Source organism: Phaethon aethereus (genome assembly GCF_964289735.1).
Source record: "Phaethon aethereus genome assembly, chromosome: 1".
NCBI classification, from domain to species: domain Eukaryota; kingdom Metazoa; phylum Chordata; class Aves; order Phaethontiformes; family Phaethontidae; genus Phaethon; species Phaethon aethereus.
Window position 1 is genome coordinate 66,267,225 of NC_138575.1, and position 19,519 is coordinate 66,286,743.

The following is a 19,519-nucleotide window of genomic DNA, read 5'->3' on the forward strand; positions in this document are numbered from 1 at the left end:
AGCTATCTACTAGGAATTTTTTTTTTAAAAGACTTCTTATGAAGGTGAACATAGAAAGCAGATGCTACACTGAATTTCACCTGTTTCCAAATGTTTCTTCTGGCATAAAAGCCCAGTAGGAATTTTTTTTGTTACACCGTGAGCTTTAAAATGAAGAATGTTGCTAGTGTTACATAAAGGAATATTACACATGTGATCCTTCTGATATAAAGGCCATGCACTGTGATGTGACAAAGAAACAAAATGGTACAATACCTAAATTTTACTTTTCTTTCATCCATGCATATTTGCCTATTGATCCTACACCTGAAGAATATAAATGCTTGAAACCTGAGAGGCTCCTGCTTTCCATGAGTTGAATTCTTCACATCTTTTGGTTCAGATCTGTACAATAACATTCATTGGAAATCCTTCCCATGAACTATCTCACTTAATCCCTTTGAATTTTTAAAAACAAATACAATCAGTGTGAACAAAGTCCTGTGGGGAAGAGTAAAATATGAAATGTTTGGAAGTAGTATTCTCAATATGCATAAGATATTCCAAACATCTCATCCATAGGACTTAAACTTTTCTTTATAGAAAGAGAATTTTTCAGTCTTCCTCTTTCCCATTCAGACAACAACAATAAAGTTATTGCTATATTTAAAATGTCAGTTATCTAATACTCAATAAGAATGGACATCCTTTGTATGCAAAGAGATAGAAGTGTTGCAAGAGACTGTACAATGGACTCATATTTTTCCCAGAATAATGGAGACGAGAATTGTCCAGTAGTGCAGCTCCTGTAGGATGCTTCCCTGTGCTCTAAGGACATCTATCTGCATGTAATCTGATCTCCTTCATTAAAACCAGCATGAAAAGAGTGCATGAAATGGGGAGATGAAGTTATTTCTATATGACAGGATATGTACAGATGGGGATATGGAGTTGTTTCTAAATATGAAATGGCATTTTAATGCCACCAGTATTACAGATACTGGTCTACCAATACAGTTAACCTATGCAATAGGATTTAATGATGTCACAATTTTCAGTTTCTCTTCCTGTGGTAGAACTGCAGTGTAAATCACAGCTACATATTTCTGGTGTGTTCAGGTGCCAAGTGGTGAATCAGATGAAGCAACAGACTCAGCTGGAAAGAAGAGAATGATCAAGTTAATTCTCAGACTGATTAGTTCCCTCTTTGGACTCATAGTTCAGCCACTAATTCCGATGCAGGGGTTGGAAGGATCAAACTGTGGCTAGGAGTAGTGATGCTGTAACTGCTACACAGGAGAAAATCGGTGCTAAACTGATGAGTGAGCTGTGACATTAACAGCATGGCAGTAATGTTCTAGAGCAACACTACTGGCAAACTACAGTGCCCAAGTGTGTTACCTATGGGCGCATTGCCGCCAGGAAAAAGAAAAGAAGTTGCGACGGCCGTAGCCACTGAAGGAAGTTCTACCTGGTCATTACATGAAGCATCTAATTCAGTGACTTGACGTTTTCTTCTAATTTTCGTTCGGTTTTTAATAGCATCCATTACCTGTCGCATTGTAGACGTAAACATGGTTAACCGACCAATATAACAAGGTCCTCCCATCGGATTATGAGGAATACCGGGCCAAGCTCTATCCCCACAAACCAGAAATACGCCAGGGGGGAGCAGATTATGGGTGCATTGCAGCCAGGAATGCCATCACCAAACATGTTACCTGAAGGGTGGCATATATTGATAGTGGACTTGAAAGGCTGTTTTTTCACTATCTCTTTGCACCCTTCCCATCCTCTGCTACCAGATGCTGCCGGAGTAATGATGAGTCCCAATGTGGGTATGGTCATTCTCCTTTATTATAGCAAAATGCACAGCTTTTATAGGTTAACACACTGTCCACGCGCCGGACATTGTTCCCCATTTGCCACAAGCAGCTGATCATGCGCTCAAATCTAATTGTTGATTGGTAACTGTCATTTTACATGTCGTCCCATAGACCACCCATTCCCTGATCTTCCAGTTTCTAGTTTCTTCTAAGTTGTTTATCACAGTATGAAGCTCCTTATTGTTCATGTATCAAAGACAGTTCACTTGCTCAAGGTTCTTGTTCAGTCGTCGGTTTTAGTAACAAAGCCAGGGTTGTTCAAGTTGATATAATCATGTCCTCGTTCTGACAGCCAGGCTTCCACACAAGTGAATAGCTGGCTCAGATTTGGTTTCAGTTGGTGTGCCATTGCAAAGTAAGCCAGTGATTGAAGCACATGGATTATACTGTAGGGTTGCTAGAGTGTCACTAGGAGTTTAGTTTAACTCATTTGGCTTTAAGTGTTGATGCTTCTGAAGCTGGCAGGAACTGGGAAAAGAGGGAGTTAGCAGGTAAAGCTAGACCAAGGGAGGCATGGAATACAGTCTGTGTAATAAAGCCTACAGAAAAGGCAGGAGCTGTTCAAGGACAGTGTCAGTTTGGTGTGGTTAAGTAATCTGCCTGGGAAATAATGAGCTTTAGAATTTGTAATTTATGACTAAATTTGTTCATTTGACATTTTCAATGAACTGATGTCACAATGTGCATTAGGGACAAAGTCAGTGAAACCCGATTCATTCTTTTAACTAGGGCTGCAAAAGAATAAGGAATTAAACTTGGCAGAACTTATTCAAGGCAGCTGTTAAGGTGCAGGTACTTCCAGTTTACTCTGGGGCATCCAGCAGGTGTGACAGGAGGGCGGCTTGGCTGTTAGGGAACTCCTGTCTGAGCTTGGATATGAAGAGAGGGAGCATGAAAAGTGGAAGGAACTGGGGGTGGGTACCCAAGAAGAATGTAGGCGCTTTCCCAGGGTGTGCAGAGATGGACCTTCAAAAGCCAAAGCTTGACTGGAGTTAAACTGGAAAAGGACATGAGATACAACCAGGGGTTTTGTGTGTTTTCTTGTGACAAGAAAAGGTAGAGCAGGGAAAATGTGTGAGATAGAGAGTAGTGGAAGAATGAAGTTCAAGAGTAACTAATTTTGACAGTACTCAGTTAAGAAATTAGTTGGAATAGATCTTTTTATAGATTGAATTGCTCCATTACAGAAAGTAGGTGATATTTGCATTCAGAGAATGCTATAATGAGCCCTACTATTTAGTTATTTAAAAAGCAGCGAAAATTTTTGAAAGTATTTAGAACTGAGCTTCAAGTTTTTATTTCCCTGTCGTTCACTGAAAAGTTGATAGCCAGCTTTCAACTGAAGCTGATACTTGAAGTCCTTCTTATTGAATATTCTGCTGTTATCCATGTATGTGACTTTTCTAAGTAGGACATAAGATCAATGTGTTATAAAAGTCTTCTTTCATGCTGTCTTGTTTAGTAATTGGAGATTCAGAGAGAGGCTTTTCTTCAGCTGTAATCAGATTTTAATAGAGGGGATTAAAGCAGATACTGGCTAACTGCTTTTTCTGATGTTTTGTGTGTTGAACTGGTTTTTAATGCTATTGCATAGCTGGTGCCCTAAGTCTTTGATCTGCAAAGAAAAACATTAGTGATGTGGCTTATGCCAGATTTAGCCTTTAATGTCTAAGTAAACTCAATGTATCCTGGAAGGTCATTAAAGAGGTGATCATGTCTTTCCTTTTGCAAGGGCAAATTCTTTTCTGAGGCTTTGCACAAACATTTGCACAATTGTTAGTAAATCTGTAGGTTCACTCTAGAAAGTGAAAATAAATCTTCTTTCAGAAGAGGTGTAGCCTTTGACTGAAGGTATGTTTTATTTTGAAGCTGATATGATTCTTTGATTCTGGCTTAATTACATCTCCTTCAAAGTATCCTCATAACTATTGACCTTGTTGCTGCTCTGTTAGACTCTACAAGATGTGAAAAGTCCCATAAAACTTCCTGGGAGAGTTGTTCTGTTGCTTTTTGTCTAATATGCATAAGATTTTGATCCTGCAGGCATAAGGGAAAAATCAGACTGCTCTTTGGCAGTTCATGTGGATTCTGACCATATGCCTATGCAGAGTATGATCTTTTTTAAAGAAAATCTTTAGCAGCTATTCAGTACAGTCTTAGTTTCAGCCTACCAAATTATTGGTTACTTTACTGTCTCAGAGGTCAGTATTGAGAATCGTCACCTCATAAGATTGCTGATAGCCAGGCACATAACATGCAGTATGATGTCTTTGGCCAATATTATTCAAAACTACAGTAATTTCAGAAAACTTTTACATAGAGATAACTCTTTTCTTTAAATCTTTACTTCTGTGCTTTTTCCTGTCTCAGCCTATTACAGGGTTTGAGAGACTGCTTCGTCTCATTCAACATCTTATTATTGACATAATTAGCCACACCTTCACCAGAGCTGCCTTATTTATGGGAGGGGGCTCGAATCTTGACTTTATGCTTAGTTTATCATATGAAGATGTAAATGGGCATTTGGAGCTTGTTGCTGTAGCTACAGTATATAATTTCTTTGCTAATGTGAATCCTTGAATTCTCTAGTGCATAGTCAATCACTTTTTAGATGTCACCATATAGAGAAGATGCATTTCCTATACAAAATGTCGTTTGTCATGGCTGGCCAGCCTGTCAAAATTGAAAACCCAACTGCCCATGTAAGTCAACATCTCTCCCTGGCTTAGCTGAACAGAATACTTCAAGTGGAAGAGCAAGAGAATCCAACTTGGAGTGCTCATCCAGTGAAGACAAAAGTCAACACCCACAGGATTGTACATCCTAAGCTTAAAAGAGAACTGCAGCTTATTTAGATAATCTTTGACAACCTTATCTAGGATGTTAGGTGTGTTTCACATTACTGTCTAGCCAAGTAAAAGGTTTATTGTTGCAGCTCTGGTAACTACTGTCTTTGGCACCGATGTACTACCACTTTGGATCATAAGGGTTCAAGCAGTTTTCTGAGTTTCCGATTTTATAGGTGATTTTATATGAAACTTGTATCTTGGAGACTTATTTAAGCACATAAATGGCAGCTGCTGTAGAAAAAGATTGAAACTTTTAATAGAATTTCAATTAAAGATATAAGGTTGATATTTTCATGTCTAAAGGCACTTTCTCTTTGCAAAAGCAGAACTATAAGGATATTCTTGTGAGTTTTAGAACAATTGGTCTTTAATCTGAATAATTGGGGGGGGGGGTAAGGTTTAAGGGTTTTTAAATTGACCTATAAAATTTCCACTGAAACTGTTTAGTCTTCCAGCATGAAACTCCCTCTGACAAAAGAATTTGTTTATTGTTTCCGTGGGTACTGATAGAGTTCTAGACCAGTGGTCTCCAAACCTTTTTGATCATGCACCGCTATCAGTAAAAAGAAAAAATTGATCATGCACCACCAATATCTGTATATTTATTTGTAAATTATATACACATACTACTGTATTATGTACATTATAAAACATACCCCAAAATGGAAATTAAAGATGAGATAAAGATGAAATCAGCACTATTTTTACACTTTATTAACAGTGCAAAAAATATTTTCCTCTCACACTCCAGTGGATTGTCTTGCACACCTCTCCAGTTTTTGCACCCCACTGTGGAGACCACTGCTCTTCCTATGGGGAGATGCCCCAGGCAATATAAATAGGAGATCTAAACACCAGAGGGAAATTATCTCTGAAGATTCCTGCAACTTTTCTGATGTACATGTGTCAGAGACTGCATTTAAAGCAGGTGCTTGTGCCAAGCTTTGATCTCTGTATATGGAATGGATTGATTTGTCTTCCCCTCCTACTTCTGTATGTCTTGGACTGGCAGTAGGAAGGGCCAAATGAAGTTCTATAACATTCAGTGGTCTGTTTTACAATGGCTTTTCTTGCCTATGAAACAACTGGATATTTGACTTTGTTTATTGCAGAATCTAGGAGTACTTGCTTTTTAAATTTTTTGTAACTTCTATGTTATCTTGGTTCTGCTAATTCAGACTAAAACATTCTGATGCTTGACTTCGCTGATACATTTTCTCAGTGCTAATATTCAAATCCACATAATCTGTGTTTGGGACATCTTTCTTTGTAGACTTCTTGCTAGGTACTCCCCTATAAACATGCTTTCATCATCTTTAAGGGAAACTTAGAAAACTTGGTGTTTGGGAGGTGTGTTTTCCTTCCAAAAGTTCATTGTCTGGCAGGAATTTATTCTACAACCAGCTTAGGAGAGAACAGAGGGATCTGTGGTATATTCTTTAAAAGGGGGAAAAAAAAAAATCCTATAGTGTAAGCCAGTGAGCCAAATAATATTTATAAGCTTAAGGAAGGGAGAGCTTTGCTGGACTGTCCTAATCTTAACACATGATGATTCTAAATTTCTTTCTGAATGTAAACTTTGTAGCTTTACTGTGTGCTGTCCCAGGAGTTAGCTTGCTTGTCCCTTCTCCCCTACACCCTTACTTGCCACATCATAGCATGCATCAGACTTTACAGGTGTTTTTAGAGTCTGTTTTGGGGTAGTGATTGCATGGCTTTTACATGCTTGGCTTCCTAAACTCACGTATCCCAATCCTTAATGTATCTGCAAATGTGTTATTTAAATGCCACCTGTTTTAAAATTGATGGGAAGTGGCAAGGTGCAATTAAGAATATGGGTAGAGCTTGACTTTCTAGGTAAGCTAAGTATCTGCTGCTTGCTTATATGCTTTTCAGACCAATGTGGCTATTTGTGTGTTGTTAGTGTACTGTGATCTAGATTATTTTATTTTTTTAATTGCAACACAGTTGTTAACAATATCCCCACCAACATTTTGCACTGAAATTCAGCAAGAGAGAAGTTATATCACAAGACTATCTGCAACAACTTTACTGGTAAACAAAGAGTTAGACCTTCAGTTAGTCACATTGGAATTTTATGTTATAAACTGTTGTACAGTGTTAATAGTCCACATAGCTAAAGCTGTGGTGGACTTTGTTTAGAAGTACAATTTGCTGTTCTGAAAATCATAGATAAAAATAAAACCATTTTTTTCCTGATGTCCAACATGCTTCTGAAGCCATAGCTGTATTTCAGGGTCAGTAACAGCAGTTGATGATTTTGCTGTTTTGTGCTGTAGCACAATTTTTCATTGTGCTACTTGTTGCTACTTCATGCTACTTTGAAGCCAGAACCTTCCATAGTGTGAGAACCAGGTCCTGACCTCGGAGACCACAGATCATGCAGTGTTTTAGTTAAACACCTGAATTAAACACTGTTGTGTTGCTTTGACTTTTATCAGGGTATATTATGAGAAGAATTGAACGTCCTATTGACAGGAGAGGAGAATTCTGAGGTCATCTTATTATTTGGCTGGTAGTATAAAATTCTGATAATACAGAACGTCAAAAATGTCAAATCGCAGAATATGATTTCCTTCTGACAATCTTCTCTTCCACTCTTAGAAAGGAGATAAAATCTGAAGGATCTATGTCAATTCTGTGAACTTTCCAGAGATTTGGGGCAGGAGTGAGGGAACTGCAGGGGCTCTGTCAAGGAGTATGAATTGGTGCTGCAGCTGAAATTCTTTTGATTGTTTTTCTGTGAAGATGCAGGGCTTGAGGTATGATGCTAAATTTCTCCACTCCCTAAAATACTTCAATTACTTGCACATACTAACAAGAAGTCACTTACCACATAGCTTGTCAGTATTTGGTTTCCAGTAACTTCTTGTCATTACTGAAGTGCAGCAAATCAGTTTATCCTTAGTTGCACAACCCAAGGTGAAGAAACAAAGCTGATTAGGCACTCACTGAACTAAATTTTGTTTATGCCTTCAGAGCTGTCTCAATCCACTAGTACAAGTGGCATTAGAACTTCCTATGTCCTGATTTGGTTGACTGTCTTCAGACTTTTTTGTGTCATGTAGAACTGGCAGGTGCTATTTGTAAAACAGAATGGACAGTTTCGTAATTAGGTTTTAAATTATGTATGGTCTGTACTCACTTGCTAGTAGTTATGATGCTGATTTATTTCTATGCATCTGATTTCTCAGTGTGCAAAACTTCAATATGTGTAGAAGCAGATAAAGTAACTTAGCCAGATAACTAGGATCCCAGTTGGAGGGAAGGAGAAGCAAAATGAGCCTATGTGAGCATTTTTTTACAAGATTTTTTCAATTTTTTTTTAATCATATGAGTTACCTAGTGCACTTGAGTACTCACTACACTTGAGGTGCAGTGTGGAAGAAGGGATCAAGGTTGTCTTACAATCTTAAATGCATAGATGAAGGAAAGGAAATCAAGAAACTTAATTTTCATTTTTCTTGGGCAATGACTTAAATATTTGGATGGAACATTCTTCAGCATATATTGAAATTTTCTTCGAAACTTTTCTTGGTGTGTTAGCTCTAAAATTTTGCCTATTAAATTATGTTTATATTGAAGGGTGAAGATGTCAATCGGACACTTGAAGGTGGAAGGAAGCCTCTTCACTATGCAGCAGACTGTGGACAGCTTGAGATTCTGGAATTTCTGCTATTGAAAGGAGCTGATATTAATGTATGTATATCAATTTGCAAACAGATGTTGGGGTGATAGGTTCTTACACGCATACATGAGGGATTGGTGTAAATGCCTAAATGTTTACTGAAAAACTTAGATCAAACTAAACAATTTGATACATTTAGAAGTATTTGAGAGGTGGTCTCCTAGAGGTTAGAAGGTTAAAATTAAGTTTATTAAATGTTTTTAGTCTTTTTGGACACACTAGGAAAAGTTGTTTGTAGCTATAAAAAGTGCAAATTTAATTTGACCATGATTAGAAAAATAAACCCAGTAAAAACATCTAAATAAAGTTTGCATGAAATACATATTACATTTGTTTGAAGGGACTTCAGAAGGAAGTGCAATGCATGCTTGGCCAGGGTAGGATCAATTCTGTTTAAATTGGTATTCTCTCTTCTTTTTTTGGAGGCATTCTTACTTGTACAAACTTCCTTATTTTGCTGTAGCTTGACATGCATGGCTTTTTGTTTTGAAAAGACTCGGCTGGGCTGTATTGATTGACACTTCAAAATAGTGTAGTTCTCCATGAAGTGAGAGACCATAGACCCCAAATGCTGTGCTGTAGAATACTTGTCTGAAAATTAATGTGTAAGACATCTTAGCTTTAGTCCTTAACAAAATGGCTTGGATTTTTACCTTGGTATCTAGAAAGATTATCTCTTCCTCAGGAATTCTCCTAACTGGAGAGGAAGAAAAAATGGAGGGGAAAAAAATGAGAACATTTCAGTTGCTCCATTTCTTATTCTTTCCAGGGCTATAGTTTAGAGAAAAGACAGCCCAGACAATGTTTCAGCCAAAACTTGTTTCTGAAGTCAGGCTGGCTGAGAAATGAGAGAATTAGGAGTAGTGGTTTCAAATTGGACAAAATTTGTCAGCTGAAACCCCCAAATTTCTATCATTGGCCTAAAAAAAATAGACAAACTTTGGGATACCTAAAAGTCTTATGGAAGAAATATCTTCCTGTTACCTGACTGTTTTTTAAACAATGATTTTTCTTTTTAAAAAGGAGAGTAAAAAATTCTGAGGGAATGCATTTCTGGAAAATACTCTTAAATCCTTACCTTCAGTCTACTGTTGACAACACAAAATTAAAAAGTGAAACTTTTTAATTCTGTGTGAGATTGTGCTTCAAATAACTGTGTCTCAATTTACAGGCTCCAGACAAACATAATATCACACCACTCCTATCAGCAGTCTATGAGGGCCATGTTTCCTGTGTGAAATTGCTTCTCTCAAAGGTGAGATACAAATGTTTAGAACACGTTATCTATTAGCAAAGTATATTACTATGATTTTTTTCACTAAGATTATGATGCTCCAGGTAAGTTCAGAACATGAAACAAATGCTGCTTATATTGCTAACCCAGAGAATGTATTCTGATTATGGAGAAAATAGTTGAAGAAAGTTCTAGGACTTTTGCAGTTTAGCAAAAGTAATAGTGACCACTAAGAGTGCTGTAGGTTTCAGCTAGAGAGCAATTAACAGCAAATCAGGCAAGGGGGAAAAAAAAAATAATTCCTTGGGCAGTCAGGGAGGAGCAGGATTTTGCTTTGGCAGCTGCTTAAGTGTTTCATGTGATGGAATCTCCACTGTGAAGTTGCTCAGAGGTGTGGTTTCCCTCTGCTTTTGCCAGATGACTGAAAACCCATCTGGATTGGCAGAGTGAGGGGAAGTAGAAGTAGGAAGACAAGGTTTCTCTGTTACAGAGCTTGTAAATTTTGTTTTGGGGAGAATAAGCTTAATCTGTTTCTGTTTTCCCTTTGATTCATATTACAAAGGTGATCCATTTTACAAAGCAGTAGTTAATTCAAGCACTGTTTTGTCTCCATTCATATGTGCTCCTTCTTGTTACACCTCACTTTGAAAAGTGGAGGTTAACAGTGCATTTTCAGCATATGAACCCACTTGAATAATTTGGCTGCAGGATTTCATGCTGTGTAATGTTTTCGTATAACACTTCCAAGGTAAAGTTTTCCTTAACTGCCTTAACACTGCATGAATTTCACTTTTCTTCACTTTGATGCTGTTTAATGTTAGTTATCCCTTCCTGTGAAGAAATGCTGTCACTGTTAATTTAGGGTTCAAATGGTGCATCCAACCTGCTTAAATTTGTTGTGAGGACTGATCCTTCATTTAAGGATAATTATATACAAGTTACAAAAAAAAGTATGCTATATGCCGCGTAGTATTTCTTTCCACTTCTGTTTTGAAGTGTTTTACATTCTAAATAAGTTTAGAATAATTAATAAGGTGCCTCAAAACTTGAGTTTACACATGAATTGTCTGTCAACTAGAAGGGTTGTGCATTCATTGTAGTCTCTGCCAGTGAGGGCATTAATGTCCTTCCTGAACCAGCTATTTTTCACACAGCTTGTGAGAATGTATTGGTTTCTATACTTGGTACAATTTGAATGGCATTGGTTAAGTTCAACAGTCATAAAGATGAGGCAATCTTACAAAACTATGCAGAATACTATAGGAAAGTGAACTTGGATTAGGAGATAAAGTTAGAAAAATGTTACTGCAACTGGATAGTTTGGGAAAGCTTGTATTATTTTCCGATTTCTCCATGAAGAGCTAAATGTTGTACCATATCTGCTTGCTTCCACTCACATGGGCTAGCTGATGAAATATTTATGAACTGGAACTTTTGTTCATCAGCTGAGGCAGATCTAAGAGGTTGATTAAGATTAAGAGGTTGTTCTTTCTCTTAATATAGTTATCTTATGACTCTTGTTTGAACACTTGTTGTCACGCTTTGTTTGTGAAACAGTCTGATTTCATATGTTCTTTGATAGCAGACACCTGGGAGGTCAAGTAGTTCAACCCTTATTGAAAGTTCTAAAAATTACTGACTTTAACTTTGGTTAATGTTTTTCCCAGTTACTTTTGGAGTAGGGTATATTTTATTGTCCCTCCAAATGCAGGACAAATATTGAATGTCTGATGTTAGTGTATGTAAGTAGTGGAACTGCAAATGCAAGTGATAGACCAATATATTTAAGATTTTTCTTCAAAGCTGTTCTTTGCTTTAGTAAAATTCTACACTTCCACCTACTGCTGAGAAGCTTCATTATTTTACACATACCTACTTTCAGCTGCCTTCATTTACTCTGTTAGCTCATCTCCTGCATATGTGGCCTCTGTCATAGAATATCCCTTAAGCTGTTGGACTAGAAGTCAATAACCTCCTTAACATTTTTAAAGAGGAAAACAAAAATAATGACTATTAAGCTGGTTACTCTTTCATTTAGTGTGACAGAAGAGCATCCTTTAAACAATCTTCCACTGAAAGCAGTAAAAGCATTAAAGGTATTTGGGCATAATTCACTTTCAGAGGGTAATAAATACATATAAATAGCAGAGACACTGAGTCAAGTTTCTAAGCTCTTAAACTGACTAGAATGATTAGAGTTGCCACTTGATCTTAAGCTGAAGTAGCCTGAGCTGCTACAAACCTGGCTTTCTGTTGTTGATACTGGTGATCATGCAGCTGCACAGTGAAGTGCAACCAAGCTTCTTCTAAGCTCATACTAGAACCTGTTTGCGCTCATAAGAGCTTAACTTGAAGAGTACTGGGGGATCTACACTGGCTCTTATCAGTTCAGTCTCTACAAAAGTTTTCAGTGTACATGTCACATGACTAGTAGAATTTTCTGTAGATAATACTAATAGTTGAAGCCATTATACCAACTGCTGTCCCTTAAAAAGCAGACAGAACTGATGTATCTTCAGTTTTACTCCAGCTGCTGCCGTGGGAATTTTTTCAGTGCTTTTGCAGTGTGACCTACCAGTTCCAGGGGGTTGTCTTCTGGGCTTGATTACAAGTTTTTGTAGATGAACAACAGAATCCAGTTTCTCTGTTTTACTGCTCACCTAGTATCTGTGGTGTTCCTTTGTAAATGGCAGATGGTGTTTGCTTGTTGACATGTACTAAATGCTTGCTCAGCTGTCTTTGTTGTGGCACTGTTTTTATTAGGGGATGGATGAATTTCAGATGAAATTTGAGAATGAGACATGGAATAGATGGGAAGGATGAAGCTGAAGTCCCTTTAGCTAGCTCTGTAGTGTCCCTTATACCCACACTTGCCTTATACTATTAGTTGAAAAAGGCAGAAGTAGTCTCTTTCTCTGTTACCATACTTCATGTTTATTCTTGAAGAACTATGAGGAAAATATTTTTGGAAGCCTATTGGTCATCATTTTGAAAGCCTGTTTGACTTTATTAGTTTTGATAAGCTAAAGATAGACTAGCCATTGTCATTTGACAAAAGGTACCTGGGATATTGTCATATCTGAAGGATTAATGCATCCTTACAACTTCTTTTCTAAGATAACCTTTAGCCTTGGCTATTTTTTTATCTAGCCCTTGCATAACTTTTGCCACAGCTGTATTCCTTTTTTTAATTTGTTTCCATGCAAGTCTGAATTCCTTACCCATGCAGTGTGAGATGTGTGGAAGTTTAAATTTGGCTAGAAACCTCCCTCTGTGTTGGGAGGCCTCTGTTTGGAAGTACCTGATTACAGGAAATCATGTTGTTTGGCTGCACAGTTTCATTGCCTGGGAAACATATTTGTAACTAAATATATGCGTTTTCTAAGAAAAGAAACCTTCTCATTTGCTTCATTTTAACAATGAAAATAAAAATACTGAAAATCTTTATGCAGAAATAGGCTGAGCAAAATCCAAATACCAATTTGGGTTAATAACAATGGGTTTGAACTTTGGAAAGTAAAATTCAGCTATAATTGTAAGTGGGATGAGACTTTATGGAGGTGAGAAGTGAAGTGAAATAGATGCTTGAAAAAGGAGCTGTAGCTGCATGCTCAATGAGAAGGGGTTTCACTGGCAGGCGTAAGAAAGTCTAGAATATTATACCTGCCAAAACAGAGTATACTATGCTGCTACCTGTCTTGTACAGTTTCAGGGAACTGGAAGTGATTACTTCTGGATAAGTTTAGATTTCATGGATCTTATTTCCTGCCTCTTCCTTCCCACTACCCCCCTAGGAATGCATTAAGTTCTCTCTTGAGTCAGCTGTGGCTCAGTTGTGACATAGCTAACATTTTCTCAGCTACCTGGTGATCTTATAGTATTTGTCTATATATTAAAACTGGAGTGATACAAAAACTGTAGGAGGGCTACTTCCTTAATCTTCTGTGTGTGTTATAAAACTTATTCTAGCTTTTCAAATTGCTGTCTCTGGAGGGGTATTAAGAGCTCCCTAAACCAAGTGATTTAGCTCTTAAGTTTCTTCTTAGAATCCTTGTAAGCATTTTAAGTATGATCTTCTGTGAAAGGCAGGTGATTCCATAACATCTCGTTTGACCTTGGAAAGCACATTGATCAAAAATGGTGAACTAAGTACTGTGAAGAATAATCATTTGATGTAATTTACTGGTGGGTTTTACAGGAAGTATTTGAAATGTGATTTTAATATTCATTAGTGGTTGCAAATGAGAACTCCAGCAAGTTTAAGCACTAATTTTGCAGCTTCAGAAAACAAACAGCTCTATAATATAGCTTTTACTCTTTGGCAAATCATTTGTTCAGTGTTGAAGTTGTTGACAATGTTTTAGGTATTGGGTTTTTTCCCAAGTTTTCACCTATTGTAATGTTTGCGTGGATAACCCCCAATATTTTGTTTTTATTTGTTTTCATCTATTCATGAAGCATAGCAAAAAACATTTTGCTGAATTACTATTATATTATTTATTATTAAGGTATTTGGAACTGTAGCTTCATGTATTACCATAATTTTGTGTTGGTATTCAAGTTTAGACATTACTTCCAATATGAAAAAAATTGATATAATCAACATACAGGTATTTTGCATAAATGAAACAACTTGCATTGTTTAAACAAAGTGAAATGGTTATATGACTTTGCTCTCATAATTACAGTGCATACATAAAATCCTAGAATAGTTTGGGTTGGAAGGGACTTTTAAAGGTCATCTAGTCCAACCCCCCTGCAATGAGCAGGGACATCTTCAACTCAATCAGGTTGCTCAGAGCCCCGTCCAACCTGACCTGGAATGTTTACAGAGATGAGGCATCTACCACCTCTCTGGGCAACCTGTGCCAGTGTTTCACCATACTCATTGTGAAAAAATTTCTTCCTTAGTCTAAGTCCTGTCTAAGTCTGCCCTCTTTTAGTTTAAAACCATCACTCTTTGTCCTATCACTACAGGCCCTGCTAAAAAGTCTGTCCCCATCTTTCTTATAAGCCCCCTTTTAAGTACTGGAAGGCTGCAATAAGGTCTCCTTAAGCCTTACTTATACAGTATACAGCCTAGAAATAGTTTTGGAAATTCTTAGTACATCTTTCAAGTTTATGAAAATGTGTGAAATACCATAGACACTCCAAAGAGTATACCTGTGGACTTGGCAGAGTGATACCTAAAACTGCTTCATCGGCATCTGAGTTTCAGTTGAAAATGTTGTTTTGCTCTGACTTACTATAATACATGAAAGTAATTAGCTTAGATCTAAAGAGCACTTCCTTCTTAAAGTTCAAATGTAGGTCTTGTTGTCTTCCTACTACATTAACAGTAGTTAATCCTTTTATTAATCTTAAAATATTTTTCTAGGAATTTGAGGCATATTAAAATAGCCTTTGTAATTTTAAAGAATAAAGTTGTTTGCAGCATGTTGTGACCTTAAAATGAAGCAGAAATGTTATATCTTGTGTTCTTTTTTTCACTTCTGCCTTTTCAGGCAGAATGTTAAATAACATAATATTGAAAGATATTCTACTATTAGGGAGAGAATTAATTTTTAGTAGCTTTTGACAAAGTTGGAACTGAATTGTCTTCCAAAATAGCAGGTATTTATTTTGCTCATGTTATATAGTAGCCTCTACAAAACAAAATAACAGATGAAGTAATGAATACTAAGAATTAGACTGAAGTAACATCAGTCCCTGTATTTCAGTTTACTTTTATTTTTTTCAGGGATAGTGGATTTAAGGGATACCTATTTGAAAAGCAGAAAGATATATAAAATTCAAATTGTTCCTTTTTTTTAAAGAATCTTCTCTTTGGTTTTGTAATGTAAAAAGATACTTTTTTTAGTGAAGTGTAGGAGAAACCAATGTCACATTACAATAGACAATTAAACCATTTTGAATGCTTCTAATGGAGGGTGAGATTTGTTGTGAAAGATGCAACAAATCTCATCCATTTTTTTCAGCTTTCAAAATAGTTCTGTTTTTTATAAAATATCTAATGCAATTTTTTCTCTGCTTTCTACTAAAAATGTATCATAAGAAATAGCTTCTTAAGTTAGGCAATTTAGCACCTTTTTTCTCTTCTGACAGTGGCAAAAGGGATGCCATTTGGGAGGAATAGTGAGTGTGACTACTTCCGCTCACTTATTCCCCCCATTCATAGTTGTTGTATTGGGGAATTTAGAGGTACACGTATCTATCCCTTTTAAGAAGTGTTTGTAGATTTATTGTCCATGAATTCATCCCTATTCTTTTTGAACAAGCTGCTATCTTGCAACTCATCCGGAGGTTTGCTGACTGCTGTGTAAACCAGTCTTCTACCAGTTTCATTAAGTGCTCCTAATTCCAGTTTCACAGGGTTTGGTGACAGCTCTGCATTGCCTCTCTCTGCTGCCTTCATCGTTTTTCTTTTTTTCTAGTGGCTATCGTGCTGTCTTCAGAGCATGTTTAACATTTGTGCTTTGCCCAGTGGCTTAAGAGGGCAAAAATTCTTGCTGTTATTACCCTGCCAAAGAAAGAGAATTTAAATATTTTTGTGTGTGTATATTTTAAGAAAAGAATATAACACAAACATAAAATTTAATAGTTTTGGGGTAGTAGAGAATATTGTGGAATCATTGTACTTTTATGAACTTTTCATTAAACTTGCTTCCAGACGGCATTGTACTTCCGAAAATTAAAGTCCTCTTGACCTGAACTTTATTATTTTCTTCTCTATTGAATGCAGGCAGGAATCTTTCTGCCTAGCTCAGTGGCCATTCTCCTAATTTATTAAGACTGAGTTTATTAAACAGTGTCCTCCTTAAGTAGTCATGACCCTCTTATCCTACACTTAGTAAAGCTGTTTTAGAAACTGAGGTCTTGCATGTAGGTAACTTTTCTGAAGTAGAGATGTGCATGAGGATGGAATGCAGTCCTGTGTCTAAACTGAAAGTTCTATTTATACTTTAAAGTTACTTCAGTTAACAGTTTATATCTTTTATACCCTAAATGGTGATACATTGTTGGAGAGTTTTTTTTATACACTAAAAGTTCTTTAAACTCTGATTAAAGGTGAATACTGGCAGGTCAGTTACTGCATAGTTCCATTTTTCTTCAAGTCTAAGTTCCTTCATGTTTTCTGAGCTTAACATCAAAGAACAGCTTTCAAGCACTTTTGATTTCCACATAGATTCTAATCTGAGAGTGCTATCTAACCAGTAGAAATAATCAACACCTGCAAAAGAAACAATCACTACCTTCAAGGTTGCCTTTCTTCTCCCAGGACAACTAAGATTATAACCGTTGAATACCTGTTAAAGCTCTCAGGTTTTTTTAGGAGAAAAATACATGTTTCACAAGCAACAGGTTTCTGTGGTTTCAGCCTAAGTGTGTTTTTGCAACGACCAACTAGTCACTTCTTGGGAACAGACTGATTCAGCTCATGTTCATACCCAACAGTGATACTGCAGCATGCTGCATATTTTGTTGGCCAAGGATGTTACATTGTGACAGGAGAGAGGTAAATGTTATGATTGCTTCTGTCACTGGAGTGAATTCATTGCATGTGCACAAGTGTGTGCCTGTATTCTGCTACCTGAAAGGTGCTAGAGAAAATGGGCTGCCTGGATGGAGTTACTGCAATTATAAGTATTCCTCACTGAATTTTTTTTTTTACTGGTGTTCTCAAGGCAATTTTATTTTCCCAGGCTCTTTCCCTGATAGCAGAGGCCTGTCTCCCTGCCCCACAGTTGACTGCCACAAAACAAAATGCTCTGTTCAGCTCATGTCTTGCATTGAGGGTCTCCAGGGGCTGCAAGGATGATGAACAGCTCCAACGGGATCAGTTTGGCCAGTGGACCACACGATGGGCATTTCTGCCTTAGAAACCACTGTAAAACCGTCTTTTTAGAATGGCAGATTGAATATTTGCAAGTAAAGAGAAATAGAGGGAAATATTCTATGTTGTGAAAAGTAGTATTGGTAGCAAATCATAGTGATATCAGATCCAGTTTATTAGATTGTTAGAAACAGTTACAATAGGAAGTTTATTGTGTATGTATTAGTTTATTATGTATGGACATTTAGTGGGGTTTTATGTATATAGTCTTTCATCGGTAAAGCAGCTCTGGAAATTCTAGGTTCATTATGTTCTTAGGAAACTATTGGGTATCCTTCATAATAACTATTAACCTATGCATATTCTTCCTTGTAATGTAATTGAGAAGAGATTTGTACTTATTCTACAGAGAGTTTATCCATAAACTAAAGACAAACCTCTGCAGTACATACTCTTGACAAAGTGAGTCTGTACCCACAGTGTTTTTTCTGTCACTTGATTGAGCAAATGAACATAGTTTAAAGTGAGACTTGCATATCTTCTCAAGAAGAGTTGTTCTGGAATCTAATCTTATTTTCAGAAAACATCTCTCTCTATCTCTGTAGTCAGTCCTGTGTTCTCTAATAGCTTTTATCCCTTTAACTACCCTATTTACAATTTAGTCTGGGTTTTCCCTTTTATGTATATGATTACATGGTGGTTAAAACAAATGTGACTAGTTAATTACTCTTTGCTTCTTTTCTTTTGCTCTCCTTCCATAATTCTGGCACTGAGGCTGTGTTCGTGCTTACTATTCTGCATCTTGTCTAGTTGGTGCATTTCTGTTATCTTCTGTCCTCCTGTTGCCTCCCTAATCTGTTTTGTTGCCTTTTAGGTGTAGGCATAGCTTGTTCAAAACAAATTTGATCAGTTTGTGTTGGGTTTTGTTTTTTCTATGTAGCAATAAGGATTTTTCAAAATGGGAGAGAAGCACAGTCCTAGATGGATGTAGTTTTTTATAATATAGAAAAAAAAGTATGATTTGTTAGTAAGTAAGCTCTTCCAGATGTTACCTGTCTAATTTAGCACATGAAAAAGTTTATTGCAATATAGATTTCATAGAAGTGTGTAATGCTAAATTCTTACATTCGTAAGAGTAGTTGCTGGAAGCAAACAAAAAATCCTTCTGTTTCTGTCCAAGATTAATTGATGATTTGTTGATCTTGCAACTTGTTGTGTAACAAAAGTTATATAACTTTCACTTTTTCGAGGTCTCAAGTATAAAGTTTGAAAGTCATGTTAGCTGCATGCAGAATAGTTTTGTACGTAGATCTTGCCTGTTTAGTTTCTAATTTAAAACAATGCACTGCACTAAAAAGCTATATATAATCAGTATAATTATCCAAGGTAAGTAACTGTTGTGACACACTTAGTACTAATATAGGCTGGCTTTATGAGTTAACAGTCCTTCTCAATGTCTTTACAGGGTGCTGATAAGACTGTGAAAGGCCCAGATGGACTAACTGCCTTTGAAGCCACTGACAACCAGGCAATCAAAACTCTTCTTCAGTGACGGATGGACTGATATCTTAAATGTCTCCTGTGGCCTCACACTGCTGCCTGTCTGTCACTCTTTGCATCTTCCAGCTTCTTCAGCTAAATACTTTGGGGGGAGGGAAATTCTTTATGAATAAGACTAGTTAGGGACTTGTATCGAAGATAATCTGTTTGGAGAGGTTTCAAAACTATTATGAATAGTGTCCCTCTAGGACTTCTTTTCAGTGCACAATCTCTTCCTATTTCTAGTGAAAATGGGAGAAGGGAGACAGACCATGATCTTGAATTTTTGGCTTGTGAACCTCCTAGGTTAGTACTATGATTTTTCTTGAAAGATTCCTTTAGATGGAAGTACTGTGCTATATACCTGAAACTAATTGTGAAGGAGACAATAGTCCCATGCTATTAGTGTCTGCCATGATCTGAGGTGTAGTAATGTAGGTGGCTGGGTGCTTTTCTTTCTTCTCTCTCAGTGGGTAGCTTTATTCTTCC

General features: G+C 36.9%; 1 protein-coding gene across 1 annotated transcript in view; it reads left to right on the forward strand.

Moving 5' to 3' along the window:
- MTPN (myotrophin) overlaps positions 1-19,049 on the forward strand; it is a gene marked incomplete at its 5' end in the record, with an annotated part of 36,757 nt that extends 17,708 nt beyond the window's left edge. The window contains 3 exons of the mRNA XM_082008116.1: positions 8,321-8,434; positions 9,595-9,678; positions 18,957-19,049. Of these exons, the coding sequence (XP_081864242.1) occupies positions 8,321-8,434; positions 9,595-9,678; positions 18,957-19,043 (285 nt within the window). The 3' untranslated portion in view covers positions 19,044-19,049. The remainder of the gene's footprint in view (positions 1-8,320; positions 8,435-9,594; positions 9,679-18,956) is intronic.
- Positions 19,050-19,519: the final 470 nt, after the last annotated feature.